An 18,131-nucleotide genomic window follows, 5' to 3' on the forward strand; every position below is an offset into this window, starting at 1 on the left:
GCGATTGTACGGCTCTACCCCAACAGATGACGCGCTGGCAATGCGAACGCGATGGTATGATTGGTATCTTGCAGTCTCACACTTGGCATAAAGTTATACTCTGATATCTAACGCCATCAATCGGTACCCACGGCTTGACGTACACTGAGTTTCGAGTATACTCGGCGCGCGGTGAGTCTCGGCGTCACTCGGAGTCTCGGTGAGTCTCGGCTTGGATTCACTGGCGAGGCACGCATGCAGGCAACCATGTGAGTGCGCCGTCACTGGTTACGTCGGGCTCCGCGGGATGGCGGCACTTGTCCGTGCTAAGCGCATGACATGCGTTGGACGTTCCAAACTCCATACCCCACCGGACGCAAAGTAATGCCTCGAGTTCAACGTGAGTGCGATTAGTAACATCTCTGTTGAGACCATTGTTGAGAATCGGGTTGAAACGGAGCATACGACGCACGTCGGCATTTTTTTTTTTTCTTTGGCGGGAGGGCGCAGTGGCCCAAGCCGCGCCAAGTATACGTGGCCGTTTCCAGTGTTGCCAAGCGACGAAATTGAAAACTAAACTTCTCATTGAATACCACCTATAGGGCCGTTAAACGGAGGGTAGCAGAAGCTTCTCAGCCACGAAAATGGAGAGGAGAAAAACCCAAACGGAAAATGACGACGACGACGATTATGATGATGGTGATGATTTAGTGGCGTACGCAGGCAGTTCCTGAAGGGGCTGCAGCGCCCCGTAAAATTTTCAGTGACCTTGGGAGGGGGCACGGATGAAGCCACTGGTTCAGCCTAATTTATAAGATAAGGCCTACCGATAGTTGTTTTACTGTCGGAAGTTACACACCCGTGAATCTACCCGGCTTCTACGTGTGTTTTTACTACAACGATCAGTAGTTTTACAACTCCCCCGGAGGAAAACACTAATTAATGATTTATTCGGAAGTTTAGATATTGTTGGCCTAATGGATGCCACATTTTTTTATATTAATCTGTTTTTCTGCATAGGCTGGAGTTCGTAAAAATTGTTTTAAGACGAAGGCATAGCCAATAGCTTTAAACAGCTACACCTGGGCTGTGAGGCACGCCGCAGTAGAGGATTCTGTATTAATTGTGACCACCTAGGGGTCTCTAACGTGCGCCAAAATCTCGACACACGGCGGGTGTTTTCGCTTTCCGCCTCCGTCTGAAAATCGATCACTGTGGCCGGGTACGAACCTGCGTCCGTGGGTTCAGCAGCACAGCACCTTAGCCACTGAGCCACTGCGGCGGGTTTGAGCGAAAAATACGGCTTCGAACAGAAAAAAAAAAACGGCTCCTTCGCAGGCGTTCTAGTTGTTGTTGTTAACTTTATTAGAAAGGAAGGCCAAAGACCGGGGGGGGGGGGGGGAAAGGGAATGGGGAGGGCGTAGCACAGTCCTTATGACGTCGTCTTCAAGAATCTCTTCAGAAGTCGTGCAGACCACTGCTAAATTGCCCGTACTAGGTCGCATTTTGTGGCATGAATGACGATTTCGAAGAGTGTGTCGTGTGGGAGGGATGTTGGGTCGATGTAAGTTGAGGTGTCGTGGTGAGGGGGAGTGAATGTACGAAAGCGAGAAAACTTGGGGCAGTGCCAGATGGGGTGGTGGAGATCGGCTGCGATGGAGTGGTGGCACGCGGGGACATCGGAGGGCGTGCTGTGGATAATACCATTGTCGTCGAATTGTCTCTGGTGCCGTACAGGTGTTGGTCACGAACTTGTTCAAGAATATTTCCTGTGCTCGGGTCAGGGTGGGGAATGAGGTGAGGTGGCCTGAACATGCAGTTGGGTGCTCCATAGCGCGAGCACGCATCTGGAACGCACCCAGCAGTAGCGAGAAGGGATCGTCGACGCTGAGCAGTTCATCACAGATCAACAGGCAGTGAAGTTCACCGTCGCCGTCCACTCTTCCATTACATGGCGACTGGAACGAGCAGCAGTGCGACGCGTAAGAGGCAGATCAAAGCCATTCAAAAGAATTGAGGCAGGTCACAAATCAAAGTGCCCCAAGCGGCGTGATTACAAGGCCCTTCGACAACGGGAGGCGGGAGCAACTGCGTTCACAACACATTATGCTTTTGCGTTCACAACACATAAAAAGTGTTTAGGCGTCCTCGGGGTTTTTTGCTTTTTTTACTTCTTTCTTCCTTTATTTTCAGGCACCGCCCGCCATGAAATGCTGAATAATGAATTTCACCGCACTCCAAAATAGTTGGTGAATGAACTCATTGAACACCGATATCCTAAAATACATTTCTCAAAGCCACTAAAAGCATATTTTTTTTTAAATTAACACTTCTTTTTTTTTCTTCTAAAACACATATACTAAAGCACATCTTTAAACAGAGTGACTTGTTGCCCCTGCTACTCGCAACATACCTCGAGAGGTAAGCACCCATTTTGTTTGTTTGTGTTTGGGAGTAGAAAAGATTGCAGCAGTAACGAAACTCCAGAAAGTATAAAGAAAATGAAGTGGCCGCTAGAAACCTTTATTTAGCTGCAATTTCGATGCGTTTTCACAGTGGCCATAAACGGTGAATTGGTTGCAAGTGGCCCGAAATGATGTCCCTTTGACGATAGTTTTCGTTCAATAGCGCGTGACGAAGCTCGTGAAAGAAGGCGAAGAAGACGACAGATCCACGCCCTCCTTTTTTGTTCAGCCACGTCTTTGCGCCGCCGCGTTCCTCCAGTTGAGCTGGACTTCTGGGTCAAGCTGGAGATACCGCCCCCAGTGGCAGCCCCACCATCAGGAGCGTCGACGAACGTGGAAAGCGACCGGCCGGAAACCTCGGGCTCGCCCCGCCGAAGACACGCGGTGTTTGCTTCCATGGAAGAGGCCGAGGTGTCCATCGTGGAACGCGAAGATGCGCGGCGGCGTCAGGACCTCAAGCCGTTCTATTACGGAGCGGCGCTCATTATCTTCGTGTCAGCGTCGTTCTGCGCAGCCGCCTTCGTGCCCACCGTCTTCTCGCGGCGCGTCTACGTCATGGACGAGGTTGTGTGCGCCTCTAGCGGATGTCAGGCGCTCGCGAAACTCATCAACAGTTCTGTCAACGGAGACCTCGACCCGTGCGACGACTTCTATGCGTACGTGTGCGGCGGTTGGCGCCGGACGCACGCACTGAAGCCCGCACAGCAGCACCGCAACGTGTTCGACGAAGTCGAGCAAAGCGTGCGGACGAAGCTTCAAGATGCACTCTGGAAGACGTTCCTCCGGGGCCCCAAGAACCAGACTCGTGCCGTGTTCGCCAAGCTGGCCAGTGTCTACGTCGCCTGCACCAAGTCCCTGACGCCGGAGGGGAACGGGGTCGTCTCGATGCGCAAGCTCCTCAAGCATATAGGCCTGGCCTGGCCCGACGAGGACGCCCCTTACCGCAGCAACGCCACGGATCTCCTGGAGCTCCTGGTCACGTTGGCTATGAAGTGGGACGTGAACGTGCTTTTTTCCTTCTCCATCAAGTCCCTAAGCAAGGAGAGGGGCGCCATAGTGTTAGGCCTTCCGACACCTCTAATACCGGGCAAACTGACCGATGCAAAGACATCGCTGTACCAGAAGTTGATCGTTAGCCTCGCCTTTCTTTTCGGCCGTCGAAACGAGTACGCCGACTTCGCGCGGCGCCTGGTGGCTGTGGAGCGAGACATTGCCAAGCTTCGGAACCACGGGCAAACTTTGCTGACTTACATGGTAAAAGACCTAGGAAACCTCTGCGCTGACTTCCCCTGGCAAAAGTGGATGTCTGCTTTAAACAAGAACCTCCCAACCAGTGCTGCACTCACGGCCCAGAAGTCGGTCATTGTCAATCACCCGGCGTACATAGGGTGGCTGCTGACTTACTTTTTGGGCCATGATTATCCGGAGGACATCAAAGCTTACCTCGCCCTCAGGGTGCTGCTTAGATACGGCCAGGCGACGTACGACGTACGACACGTGCAGGAAATAGTCCTGCGGGGCGACAAAGACATCCCAGCGGACGAAGTGATGCGCACATGCCAGCAGTGGATGGCCAAGCTGTTGCCGGACACGTGGAACTCATTTGTCTCCCAAGCGCTAGCCAAACCGGCCGACGTTGACAGACTAAAACAGCTGGTGTCGGACATCAAAAACGTCTTTGTCCAGCGAGTTCACCGAGCCGAATGGATGGACTCTGCCACCAAGAACATTTCCGTACTGAAGGCCAAGAATATTGCTTTCAACGTACCCAGTTTTGCGAGAGATGCGGCATTGGACAAGGCGTATAGTCCCCTTTTGTCTGACGCCCGAAGCAGCGGCAGCAGCTTCCTGGACCTCGCAACTCAGCTGATCGAGGCTAAGCAGAAGAGCGGCGTGCTGTCCATGTACCGCGTCATCGGCCTCAGCGACTCGGCCACGGAACATTCTAGGGCCAACGCAATGTACGTCTACAGCCTCAACGTGGTCAACGTGAACGCTGCGCTGCTAGCGCTGCCCTTCTTCGCGGCGGAGCTGCCTCTATCGGTCACATACGGAGGCCTGGGCGCCATCGTGGCACACGAGATCATCCACGGCTTCGATGTGAGCGGCCGCCTGTACGACGACGTGGGCGGCTTCGAAGACTGGTGGAGCAACGCTACTACGGCTGCGTACCGCGAGACGAGTGCCTGCTTCGTCGATCAGATGCGCGGTCTCGCCTCTTCAGCGAACGCGGGCTCAGTGACTCTCGAAGAGAACATGGCGGACAACGGCGGAGCTCGCTGCGCCTACGAAGCGTACGCTCTCGCGGCCGAGCGAGCCCCCGCCGTCGTACAATTGCGAGGGCTGGACGCCTTCGAAGAAGAGCAGCTCTTTTTTATTGCCTACTGCTACAAGTTCTGCGGCATCGAGCGATCGACAGCGGCGCAGCGCTTGTCGACGCACCCAGCCGAGAAGTTGCGCTGCAATGTGCCACTGCTCAACATGCCGGAGTTTGCGACCGCCTTCGACTGCGAGCCCGGCGCTGCCATGAACCCTTCGCGAAGGTGCGCGGTCTGGTAGTGGCGACTGGATTACGGTCACGTTTATTTTTTAGCTTTTCGCGCGCTCTTGCCTTTTTGTTTTGATTGTTTTTTGAAGATTACAAGAACACTGGCCTCTCGAGATCGATTACTGTGCGATGAATGAACTACGTACGGCTCCTATAATCAAGGCCGCTTTATAGAACTGCGAACTATTTTTTATTGTCTTATCATGGTTACCGCTCAAGAAAACTGCGCGCCGGGAGAAACGCTATCAAAGAAAGATGCATCTGCTGATTTCCCTCCCGGCAGTAAAATACAGCAGGATACACAGTAAATTTTCGGGGCAATAAAGCGCTCACGAAATATTTCCAACGTGTTCGAGTGTCGTGTTATCGTAGTCTCGGATTGAAGCCTCACCTAGAGCTTCCTTTGGTAATTACGGATATATATTCTCTTGCTATATCAAGTTCTTCGATGTTCGCATAGCTCCCGGCAGGGAGTACATGGTTTACTTGAACATGAGGAGAGGCATGTTCGTCAACCAGAACTACCACCTCCCTCACGGCGGGCACCGACACGCCGACAGAGACTGGCTGCGTCATAATCGCTGAAAGTTCGTCCCACAAACGGCGCTGAGACGTAGACTTGTGTGCTGCCACGCCGAACAAAGCTGCGGAATCGGTATCGTCGCCCTTTCGGACCACGTTCTGAGATCCAGTTGCGGTTCCCGAGACCGAGGGCGGAGATACTGATAGGGAACGCTCTTCATCACGGCGAGGAGGAGAACGTGCCGCGAAGGAGTGCGCCTTCTTTCTCTTATGGTGGGTTGTACTCTTGCAGAGTGAGTGCCTGTAGGGCCCCGCGTCGCTTCGATGCCGACGGCGCTTTGGACCACGGTTGTTTTTCGGCAGCACAGATTTCGCAGTGGAGGCTTCGGTACACTCCGCGAGAGGAGCGTCCTGTGGTGGAACTAGGGTGAGGTCTGCGACCGCCGCATCCTTGCCGCCTTGGGAAGGCTGCTGGCCGCCGTTCGTTGACGTAGGAGAGCTTACAGCGACTTCGCGGACATGCTGAGCGGTGGGCTCGTCTGCATGCTTGGGTGCATTCTTCATTGTCTCGGAACTTCTTGCGTCAGTGTGTACTGTAGAATTATCTGCAGCCGGTGCGTGCGGATTCTGTACAACAGCATTTTCATCCTGCAACGCACCGATATCACTCGACATTGTTAAATTCGGCATCGCTCGCTCGTCAAGCTCTGTTAGCGTTTTAAAGTCTTCCATTGGCATGTCAGCTTCGGCAGGTGGTGTTCCCGCGTCCATACCCATCATGAACTTGACTTCAGCTTCGAGTGCGTTGTCCGCGTCGTCTGGGACCCCGTTTGAAGCTGTACAAGCACGATGCTCATTTCCTTGACTCGGTTTGTTGATTTCGCCCTCAAAATCTTGGTCAGGCAATTCCAACACAATGAGTGAAGTTCCAGCAAGGCAAGAACTGTGGGATTGTAGTTGGTCAGGGAACTCGAATGCACTGAGTGGACTTCCAGCAAAGCCAGAAGTAGAGGGCTCGAACTTGTAAGTTCTGATCTTAGCTTCTGAGTCAGTCACTTCATCTCGATCGCCAACCGGTGGCATTCCTACTGAAGGTGCCAAGCTAGGGTTGAAAACAAACGACTCTTCAGGCAGTTTCTCCGAGCGATCTCGAATGGCAGATACAGTTTCCAAGCTGAGGATGGCGGGTGCAATTTCAAGCTGAGCATTGATGCATGTAGGAACTGAAGTGCCAAAGTCCCGTGTTTCAGCCATGCTGACTGTTTCTGAGGACTCGCGCTTCGCAGTGGAGCCCGCTAGTCGACAGGCGAGCTCCTGCTCGTGGTCGGTTGTCTCTACCGGAGCCCTCTCCGGGCGTTCCAAACTGAAAGTTTCAAGCTGTGAAGTTCCTCTGGCTGCATCGGCAACAAGTGATTTCTCGTGCGGCATACCAGAAACTGCACTAGGTTGGCTGCCAACATCCGAATTTCGTAGAGTTTCATTAGGCAAAGTCGAGGATGGAGGTAGCTCAGTTTCATCTGCTTTTATAGGACTCGAAGCTGTGTTCCAACTTACAGGGGCAGTCTTTGAGTGGGTGTCTATCTGCCCATCGCGAACCAGTGCCGACGCAACCTGCAGGGTCACTGCATCGCTCTGCTCGCTTGTTTTACGCTCATCAGAAAACTCGGGAGAAAATGTGAAGCTGGACTGTACTCCCTCTTCCGTATCTTGTTTCTCGTCTGGCGTAAACGACTCCTCGTTAAAAGCGGGTGCCGAAACGTTCATACCCTGTTCCTTCCGTTCCACACAAGAATCAACAAATTCACTGCAACGTGTTCCGAGTGAAACTTCATCCGGTCTTTTATCGTCCTCTTTTGCTTCAGACCTTCCAGAGCCCACCGCCGCTTGGGACCAGTGTATGGAGCGACCTGGCTGCCTGGGAGAGTCGTCTGAGGAAGTCCGCTTAACCGAACCGCCGGACTCTGAAAAGGGAAGGTGCTTCTCCTGTTCATTGACGATACCGCCTTTAAAGTCGGCGTGTCGAGACCCGCGACGAGAACGCTCAACAGACACGCCGAGTGGCTTTGTTCCCTGGTTGCGTGTCTCAGTGTCGGCGAGCGCCGCTGGTTGACGGGACGGCGTCCGAGACGTGCCTGGTGATGAACGGAGTTCACTGCGGGCGGAAATGGGAAGGCTGTTCTTGGCTGCCATACCACTGTGCTCACACAGGCTGTGCTTCCGCAGGGACATTTTCTTGGCCAAAACCAGCTGTGAGAACTCGGGTGAAATTTGTGCCAGCCGATCTAGCTGCTTGTGTGTCTCGAACAAGGAGTTGTCCGAATACTCTTCGCTGCCCCCAAAGAAATCCACCGATAATGTTTTGGGGCGTTGAACCGAACTTCGCTCTTTCCGCATTTTAGTATCGCCGTCCTTGGAGGGACGTCTTTCAGACGAATTGCTTCCTTCAGGCACGGTACTCGACGGTGAGTCCTTACTAGATACTGTTGGCTTGGGGTCACTGCCGCTCGGAGAAATCCCTTCTTCGCACTCTTTTTCAGCTCTCGCAATCTCAAAACACCTCGTCACCATGACGTCTGCGTCCGTAGATACCGATACGAAGCCCAGCGACGGCCGGTGCGTTCTGTGTTCATTCTTCTGCTCGCCAACCTGCTTTTTCTTTAAGACTTTTTTCTCAATTCTGGCTTGGTCGCTGGAATAATCGGCATTCTCCTGGTCGGCATCCACAGGCTGCTGTTCGGAGACTTTTCCGCGATCATCTGTCGCATGCATCGCTGACGTCGAGGCACATCTGTCTTCGCATCTGCTATCCTGGAACGCAGGCCCGGGGCATGTGGCCGCCGTGGGAATGCTTTCCCGGCTCTGGGGGCTGCTAATCGAGCTCTTCCTTTCTTCTTTCGGCTCCGACTTCTTACCCTTGGATTTACGACGTACCCGGATCAGGCTGCTCTCGGGGGTTGTTCCCCCTGCCAGGCATGCGAAGTCGTCTCTGAAGGGATCGGCCCCTTGCTGCGTGCTTGTTGGCTGGCTGGCGACGGAAAGCCCATTCTGCTTACGGTGACCGCTGGGGCTGGGCATCATGGAGTCGCAAGCCCCATCGTCGGTGGCGGAGGCTACACGGGCGCTTGAAGATGCGACCGATGGCGTGGGTAATGACGCAACCCCGAGTGTCCCTCCAGCGCGGCTACCTTCCAAGGGACAACCATCTGGCGTGATTGGGGTAGTGTCTCTCGGAGAATCGTGGCGCGAATTTTCAGCCGACATTGCCGCCAGAGGACGTTCGGGGCGGCCTGCGAAGGCCGCCCTTCGGACATAGAGTATGTACTAAGAAACTGTATGCCTGCGGAGGACAATTTTGGCAGACCCGCGGTCGAGAAAAGTGCCGCTGACGGCGATGTCATTTTGACATGTCCCTAGCGATGGCGCTACCTGAAAAAGATTGAACTCCCCACGATGACGACGATGATAGTCCAGCTTGCTCACTGTAGTCACGAGCTTCACTGGACAAATTATAAGGCATGTGTGTTGAATGCGTCAGCGTCTACAGCACGAGCAGTTTGATGTAGCTTTTCTGGTGGTAAGCCGTACTGCCGGGCACCCTATGTGACAATGTTCAAATCAGCAATGTTCCATAGAGAGTATTCACTGAGCCCAATCTTCCCGGATCCGTCGCCATAGTGTTGGACTATAATTGCAGGCGGCGCCTAGTGACCATAGCGGCGCCCACGGATACCCGCAGGGTCGTGATTTTTTGTTATGTAACTCGCCTCCGTTCGCCACGAAGCAACAGGGACGTAGTTAATATTTTGTTTTCTCTGACTACTTGGTAATTTTATTCTTTTTTTTTTGCGATAGTATGCCCTTTGGCATAAAGTCTCAGAGGTACAAGTGCACCCGTTTCCCGGAGGAAATCCAGAAGATAGCGGTGGTGGGGCCCCCACAGCCATCGTTGGAGATCAGGGGGTCTCCCAGGATGCAGGCCTGTGCCGTGAAGGTGTCTGGATCTCGCTGCACTCAGGGAAGGGCACGTCCATACCTGGTTGCGGTCATTTTATTCAATCGCGGCACTCGCGACGTGCTTGTGAGACATCGGTTTTTCAGCTTCAGATCGTTTTGTTTGGAAACGAGACCGTGCTTTGCGCTGTCCACGAATGCAACAACCATTCAAAACAGGGGACTTGCGACGAAAATGTTTGTAAACTTGGTTTATTTGCGATAGCAATACGATGTCGAAGTCAGCACTGGAAGACATGGGAGCTGACAGAGTGAAAACTTGCGGAGTTGTTCCGCAGGTGACCGAAGAGCCATACATCTCTCAGCGAGGTGTTAGAAAGTCCGTTGAAAGCAAAAGCACTTTATTTCAGGTAGCATATGGTTCACCTCCTCGCAGGTGCAATGGGCAGATAATACTTCTCCATCGGCTTTACGGGGGCCATAAAAAATGAAGACAAAATACAAGTTGGGTTCCTTAAAAAAAAATCCCGGGCCATCTCCACTACCGTGAAACCTGGTGAGGAACGAAGCATGCAGTGTATAAGTGTATTCTTGGCGCCTTGGCGTTTTTGCCAACAGAGATGAAACCGTTGGAAGGTAGAGGTAGAGGTGGTATCCATTGAAAAGTTTAGCTGTCAATTTTTTTGCTTGGCAACACTGGAAACGGTTGCGGACATGGCTGATGCGCCAAGCCACGGACATGGCGCAGCTTGTGCCTGCGGCCGCACTCTGAAGAAGAAAAAAACACTGGCGTGCGTTGTCTGCTTCGTTTCAACCCGATTCTCAACGGCGGTGTCAACAGAGATGTTATTAATCACACTCGCATTGGAGTCGAGGCATTACTTCGCGTTCGGTGAGGTAGAGTTTGGAACGTCCAAAACAAATTATGTGCTTAGCATGCATGGACAAGTACCGCCATCCCGCGGATCCCGACGCAACCAGTAAAGGCGCACTCTAATGGTTGTCTACATGCGTGCCTTGCCAGTGAATACAAGATATACAGCTTTGCTGTAAAAGTCTTGTATCTTTGAAGTACGAAGCGTTCTAGCGCGAGGCATAAACGAGTGTCCCGGTGCTTTTTTAGTACGCGTTACGAAGCGCTCCAGCGCGAGGCGTAAACGAGTGTCCCAGTGTTTTAGTACCCTGACCACATGAGACGGCGATTACGACGACGACAGGAGACGCCAACAGCCCGAGCCCCGTGGAGTCTTCACCCCTAATACTGATTCGTCCTGACTACAATGACATCAATTTTATCGCAAACTTCTAACAAGTAACTGAGATATTAAAGAAAACATGCATAGCAGTGGCGACTTCTCGGCCACTTTCCGGCAACTTTTCTGCGACGTCACAGAATCTTGTTAGTTCGGTTCGCGGCCGCCGGCGCAAACCACTGCCAACTAACATGACTGCGCGATTGTAGGGGGGCCTCCTGATCGGTTTGATTTTATCACTTGAATTGTAAAGTGGAGTTAACACACTGGTAATTATTGGAGACCGGATATTAGGCAAGTGCCTTGTTCCTCACGCTCCTACCGCCCGCCCCACTTTGATATATGAGCAGATAGAGGTTGAGAAGGGCTGTTACGGCGTTTTTATAGTGCCTATAAATGCCCATTTTGGTGCTTGTGCCTAAACTCCTATAAATGCCTATAAACGCCTATTTTCAGAATAGGCGCCCATATGAGCACAATTAGCCTCAAGGTTCACTTTCGATGGCAGTTCGAGATCGTTATTCGTGTTACCGGACAGCACTGGCTGTTCCAAACTCTATCGGGTTCAACCGGGTCCTCTAGTTCAACCAACTCCTGGAAGACAACCCCAAGTAGCACTGGAATGGAACGCTTATCCACAGTGGCAGGAAGCTAGATTTTGAATTGTTAAAAATGCACTGATTGATTACTATACTCCCTAGCGCGAAATTTGTGCGCAGCGCGAACCAACGCATCTATAAACGTTGGCGCGAACTGCACTCTTCTCGGTCACGGCGCATATCTGCTGCGTCTCAGGAAGTGAACCTCCCGCGAAAATGTCACGTGGTTCGCATGATCCGCGCCCGGAGGAGTAGCGTCGGCGGAGGAGGCAGTGAGATAGACGACGCCATAGAAGCGCATGCCGCCCTCCCCAATCACACTTTCGCCAGACGCTCCGGCGAGCATCTCGAGCTACGGCATACTGCCCTCACCTCACCCGTTCGCCACTTTTTTCCTCCGCCGTTTTCTCTCTGCTTTCGCTCACTCGGTTACAACGCCGCTGCCAAGTCACATTATAACGGCCGCCAGAATGCTTGCGCACTAAAATTTGGAGAGTGTGGTAGTTTGGTATTGTTACAATTTCAGTAATTCTTATACTACGTTCCGCGTGAATACAACCAGATTTCGTCAAACATATGCAATCGCATCCTCGTTTCAAGCAGCATATACTCAAATATAACTGTTTTTAACGCAACGGTTGAGCATTGAACACGTTAGCAAAACATTTCTATCATAGAGCTTCTTACTAAGAATACTAGAGAGGAAACTGCACCTGGGAATACATGTCGTCGTGGGGGGTTGTGGGAAGACCCCCGCTTCTGGCTTGGGCTTGGCATGAAATTCGATTCTTCAGCTGTTAATTGGATTTGCTTTCTGTACTATGCATTAACACCTCTATGCGCTGCTTGGTGAAAGAGCAGACTGTGCGTTATCGTACCTAACTTTGGTCATGCCGGAGTAGAAGGAACATATGACTGAGCGGGTAATATGCAGCCGCGAAAGTTGTAGCTAGCGAAAAAGAGAAACCAAATGTACTTCGACGACGACCAGATACCACAGATAAGGGCGCTTCGACCGTCTATATCTTGTCTTCGCTCACGATGGTTTAACGCCAAGTTTTCTTTTTTCTTCAAGTATGAACCAACTCGCTCATTAACCAGTTTTGTTAAACTGCAGCCGACGGTCGGTGTACCGGTTCACCACGAAGGCGACGTTTTCATAGGCACGCTCAAATACATTTCCACGCTTTCAAACAACTGATATTTGAAATAATGGGAAAATTATTGAAACGAGAGTCTCTAATGAGTTTCTCCCAAAGTATTAACATTATTGTTAACTACCAGCTTGACCTGCATAATAGTATAGCACAACCGTTCCGGCAAAAAATACGCTTTACTTCCTTTTTACTTAGCGTTAAAACAGCCAGTTAAAATACGAAGGTGGATCGGTCGCCGAATGTCGATCGATCGAAGAGATGATCCGATGAAACGACGACTCCCTGGCTCGTTGGCCGACGGCACATAGCCGACGACGGTCTACTCCAAGCAAACTCAAAATGTACAATATGTACACTTTATTTGCATTACGCGTTTACAACTTCCAAGGCTCATGATCACATACAAGAGGTCGGGCAAGGCCCGCGTCGAGCGGGGCTCGCCGCTCTCCACCCCCTGTCTCTGTTTTTCCACTAAAACCCCGCCCACAAAAAGAACGTCACCAGTTGAGAGTGAGGACTGCTCATTGATTAAACCATACTGGGCCACTGATTGGCCACCGTGACAAACAAAGCTAGAGGGGTTACAAAATAGCCACGTGACCCACCTCTCTCACTGTCATACAGAAACCCAAAGGTATTCCGCAAAACACAAATATAACAGAAATGAAAAGCAACCGACTAAAAGCAGACCTAACGGCGGGAATCGGCTCTCTGGCGCCACGTCTTAAAGCATTGTCATACGCCTATGTTTGTGCCCCACGCCGCCAAAATTCCTTTCCTTTGTTAACACGTGGAGCGCCTAACAAGGCCTGGTCGCCTACCCATTGACGCATCCCAGCCGCCAAGTCGCCAGGCTCAGACGTGTGACGAACGGAATCTTCGCCCAGTAGCTTTGAGCAGTGAAACTATCACAGACAGAACGTCTGGTGACCTCTACCTATGCTTGACCCAAGGTTTGACCCCTTGACCGACCTTCAGCTCCTGTGCGGTTCGGAGGTTCTCGTGGTGGTAATCGCGGTCTTTAAAATGTGGATGGTCCCCCTCTACCGGCTTCTCAAACGAACGCAAGGAAATTCCCCTTCGAAAGCTTACATCTCTTTCAGCTATTATGGTGTGACCGACGCGTTTGTATGCGTCGTTTCCGGGCCCGCTCGTCGAGTGGACGCAAAAGCGCGGCGAATAACAAAGAAGCCTCCGCGGTTTCTCCTTACGCATCTCACGCCAGAGTCAGCTCGGTCGGCGTGAAAACGAACACCACAGGAGTAAACACTATACGTACCGAACGATATCTAGCTGCTGGACGGTTCTAAGTAATAAGCGAGGGGCCGGAACTTAAAGGGACCCAGAAAAACCTTTTTGTAAAAGTTACAAAAGGCCTGTGTTGCCGTGTAGCACCAACCCAGCGATGCAAAGCCGTTGGAATTATTGATCTACATTCAGTATTAGCTGCGCCAGAAGCTGCGCACCTCTCCCCCTTGCCCATCGATTCCTCCTCCCTCTCTGCTTCTTTCAAAGCAGCTGGAAACACTGAGAATAGCCATGTGACATCGCGACGCTCGACTTCCCTTCTGCGCTAGCTACATTCCTGCGCCTAGGCACGCGTCAATCGCTGGATTCGCTGCGGACCCGCCTTTGTCTCGGGATCGCGCAGGAAGGAGGAAGAGCAGCCGGAAGCCAATGGCAGTGACGTTGCCGGCGGCCGACGATCGGGCGAATCAGGGGGCGCCTCGCCGTTGGCGTCAGCCGCGACCGCCATTGCGTCAGCCGCGATCGGCTCGCTGCAGCGTCGCGCTCATCGGCTGAGAAAGGCTATCTTCAAAAATTGTTTACAAATTATCCGTACAACGTAGGGGGCTCACACTTGGCTCGAAAATCCCCCGCTATGTGTTCTGCCAGCTGAATGCATTTTATTGCCACCTTCACAAAGCTTTTCTGGGTCCCTTTAACACAGCCTGGTTTATTTTCCACTTATATAATAACACACCATTATTTGCGTTTTTGTGGCACAGTGTTCGAAAATACGGCCACTAAAACGTTTCAATCCAAACCAATGACGTAATTAGGGCGAGCGCATGATATAATGGCGGCCCATTACGATACAGACGGCCTTGATGTGAGCCGCATAGACGCTAGCTCCATATTCCTCTCTAGTGTATATAGCAAGAAACTCTATGATTTCTATAGACCGTTTACAGGGAGCAGTTGGGCTGACCTTCAACAGGTGACGCTAGCACCGCGCTCGCCATGACTGGCCTTTAACACGGGCCGGTTTCGGTTTCAGCCGTAGGCTGCCATGGTGCTCAGCGAAGTGTGCAGTCAGAAAATGTGCAAGTCAGGGGGAAACGTCGGATGAAACAGCTGCAACTGGAACCTCAAGCTTTGGACGTGCTCAAAGAAAGTAAGTGAAGTCGTTATCTGTCTAAGTGTGGAGATGGGAAGCAATGCCCACTGGAAGCGATCTTGCTCTGTTTCTGTCGAACCCCATTTGAGGTCAGAAATGCCATGTTAGCCTTCAGAAGTGACAAGGGGAGGGGGTTCTGATGTCGTGCCGGGGGCCACATGCAACTTTCCGCGTGCGGCCACAGGTTGCCACCCCTGATGCACGTGGTTGCTGTGTGCGTAGAGACATAAAAAAATGCCGCCAAACAGCTGTGAAACGCGTGAACAGGAGTTTTGCAATCGGTGCCAGTCAGAACAGCGCTTGAGGAGCTTTATGGGCCATTTTTTAGGACAAAGTAGTCTCGGAATATTGACACACAATATGTACGCGTATACGATTAGTCCTCATTCGTATAGCGACACTTGAAAATAATTGCACAATTCGCCCATAAAGCCGCTCTGGCACTCGCCGATGCGCCCCAGCCCATTGAAGGCCATGGCGAGAAATGCGTCCTAAAAGGCCAGCAATGCCGAGTGACGTCACACTACCCAACCTGGCTGCGCCCAGGCCATCGCTCTGCAAAGCTGTATATTAAAGACCCAACGGCGAAACATTACTGCGTAGCTGCATTACCTTACTTCTTAAAATTCACACGGCCGACGGGCTGTAAAACAAGCATTTCCATGAAATATCTCTTTGGCTGCTAAACACCATTCGCTCTTCAAACCTGTGGAAGTGTATTCGGCAGTACGTCCCCGCCTCATCGATTCAGATAATATCATTGCGTAAAATAAAATCGCTAGAATGGTACAACAGTCCTCATGTGCAACATTCCTCATGTATAGAGCATGTTAATTTCTTGATAAATCGTCGTCTTGTTGCTATGTCATAATTCAATTGCGTCAAGTAGTGGTTTTTTAGTAAATATTCCCAGTTTTAAATATTTTTTTCATGGCGATATGCGACGCTCGAGCAAGCGACAGTGGCCACTGAACATAAATGTGAGCAGTGTGCTAGTTCAATTAGGCCAATGGATCGCCATTATTCCAGCAGCAACTGTTAGCTCTTTTTTGCCAGCATAAACAATACTTTTCGATTTTCCTGTCGCACACACAGGTCGCGCAAATTTTGTAGGGAATAATTTGCATTTACGTAAAAATTTATGGTGCCTTTATTTACGACGATGGAAGACTAAAACGTTGTTTTCTCGGAATATTTATGACGCATAAAACGCGCCTTTTTAATGCCTAAAAATCCGGCCTCTATAGTAATTATCTTTCTAGTTCTGGTCCATGTGACGTCACCGTAATGAAAAAATTGAAAATTTTGCAGTACTCGTTGTGTTTTTGGTTATAAAAAACGTCTTTTGCGGCCGAGTATGGTGCTGAACATGGTACTGAAGGCCAGTTCTTTTAAATTAAACAAAGTTTTATTTTGTCTTCATGGCCCCTTTAACGATTAGCGAAGAAGCTTCTGGTTGAAGGGTTGCGAATTACGGACCTGCGCACAAATCAAAGTAGTCGCATTAAAGGGGTCCTGAAATACCTTCCGCCGATGCGTGGATGTACATGTAACCAAATAAAGCAATCTATTAACAATCTCCTCCCGCAAGAATTTTGTTGAAGCGATGAGTATTAGCTAAAAAATCGTAAATAAAAGAATGGTCCCATCTCCCCGCGAGGGGGACTCGAGTAGATGCGTCGCATAGGGGGTGGGTGTATTGCGTTAACGTTTAGTGTTTGGGGGGTTGGTGCTATCACGTGTACACCACGCAGCTATCACGCCGCTAGCACGCCACTGAGTCGCCAACGCACGCCGCTGACGACGTAGTTTGAATGAGTCAAGGTAAGGCGCGTTCGTAGCCTTTCATTCTGTGTCGGTTTTGTGGCGCAGTGGGAAGAGCACCATGTATCTCGCGTTCCGCCCATGTGCACAGGTAGTGAATGCGTTGTATCAGCAGCTTCTTCACGTAGTTTGAATGAGTCAAGGATATAAGGCGCGTTCGTAGCATTTCATTCTGTGTCGGCTTTGTGGCGCAGTGGGTAGAGCACCATGTACCTTGCGTTCCGCCCGCAGGGTCGTGGAATCGAAACCAGGCGCCGGTAACTGTTATTTCTTTTTATAGTGTAGGGGGAGGTTGGCTGCTGCGGACGCCGACGCACGGGTGACATCGTGAGTTATACAAATTCTCTGCATTTAAAAAAAGCCGCCCGCATCTTCCCACGGGGGGAACTCGAGTAAATGCGTCGCATCTACTCGAGTCAAGCAAAGCGTCACGTCAAGCGAAAGCCAAGCAAAGACGCCCTTGACTGAATTCCGAACGCGCGCTCCGCCGCTTATATACGTTGAGGGGACTGCGTAAAGGCGCAACCACATGCGACGTTTTGGTCGCGTTTGGAGACCGTCCGCGGCGACGCGCGTTCAGCGCGCGCCACCAAATACACAGCAGCGCGCTCGGAGCGCCGGTGTCTGCGCATCCCAGATTTTCGGTCCGTTTTCAGCGTCTGCGCCGGATGTTGCTATCCTCAATTTCCGGTCACCCTCCGCACGCAACATGGCGGCTCTTTATTTGGTGGCTCTTTAGCACTTTATTTAATGGAACATCAATTTAACGTGTTTTGTTTGTTGAAGTTTTGATTATTCTTCAGTTTATTAGGAATGACTTAAACAGAACGATGCTGCATTTACCAAAGTAAGTCTGGCAACTTGAATCGGAGAAGCGCTCTTCGCGCGTCTCTTGTGGTTGCTCGCCCTCTCCAACGCCCGTTCCGCGTCGGCGCCAGGCGCCGCAGACGGCCGCAAGACGCGACCAAAACGTTGCATGTGGTTTCGCCTTAAGGCGGTCCCAGTCGATGACGACGTTGGCGTACTTGTAAAGCGGCGTGGACTCTAGGTGTTTGAGCCAAGCGCGGATGTTGCTTCGCCGGAGAACGGCACACCGGTATATGCGCAGCGCGCCCGAAGGAGAGGAAACCGCGGAAGAGAGAGTACTGCACATGCGCCGGCCCCAGCGCGTCTGCCGCGGCTATGACGCAACGTGCCGCGGCTATGAGGCAACACAATCCAACACAATCCACTTTAATCCAATCCAATCCAAATCCAATCCAATCCAAGCCAATCCAACCGAATCCAATCCAATGCCCCTCGCGAGAGAGTGTTCGAATCCAATCCAGTGCCCCTCGCGAGAGAGTGTTCGCTATCGCCTCGACTCGCATGCGCAGTGAGCGTGTGGACGGCGCCGACGCCGACACCGGACATCGTGCGACTAACAAATGCT

At 51.6% G+C, this 18,131-nt stretch overlaps 1 protein-coding gene across 1 annotated transcript; it reads left to right on the forward strand.

The window, feature by feature from the left end:
* Positions 1 to 363: 363 nt before the first annotated feature.
* Positions 364 to 5,264, forward strand: LOC144168380 (neprilysin-1-like). Its single transcript, XM_077697381.1, has 2 exons — positions 364 to 379; positions 2,704 to 5,264. The coding sequence occupies exons 1-2, from the start codon at positions 364 to 366 to the stop codon at positions 5,001 to 5,003; spliced, it is 2,316 nt and encodes a 771-aa protein (XP_077553507.1). The 3' UTR covers positions 5,004 to 5,264.
* The last annotated feature ends 12,867 nt before the right edge of the window (positions 5,265 to 18,131 follow it).

This window comes from Haemaphysalis longicornis, unplaced genomic scaffold (genome assembly GCF_048455015.1).
Source record: "Haemaphysalis longicornis isolate Haplotype H1 unplaced genomic scaffold, Haemaphysalis longicornis Haplotype H1 scaffold_2, whole genome shotgun sequence".
In the NCBI taxonomy this organism is placed as follows: Eukaryota; Metazoa; Arthropoda; class Arachnida; order Ixodida; family Ixodidae; genus Haemaphysalis; species Haemaphysalis longicornis.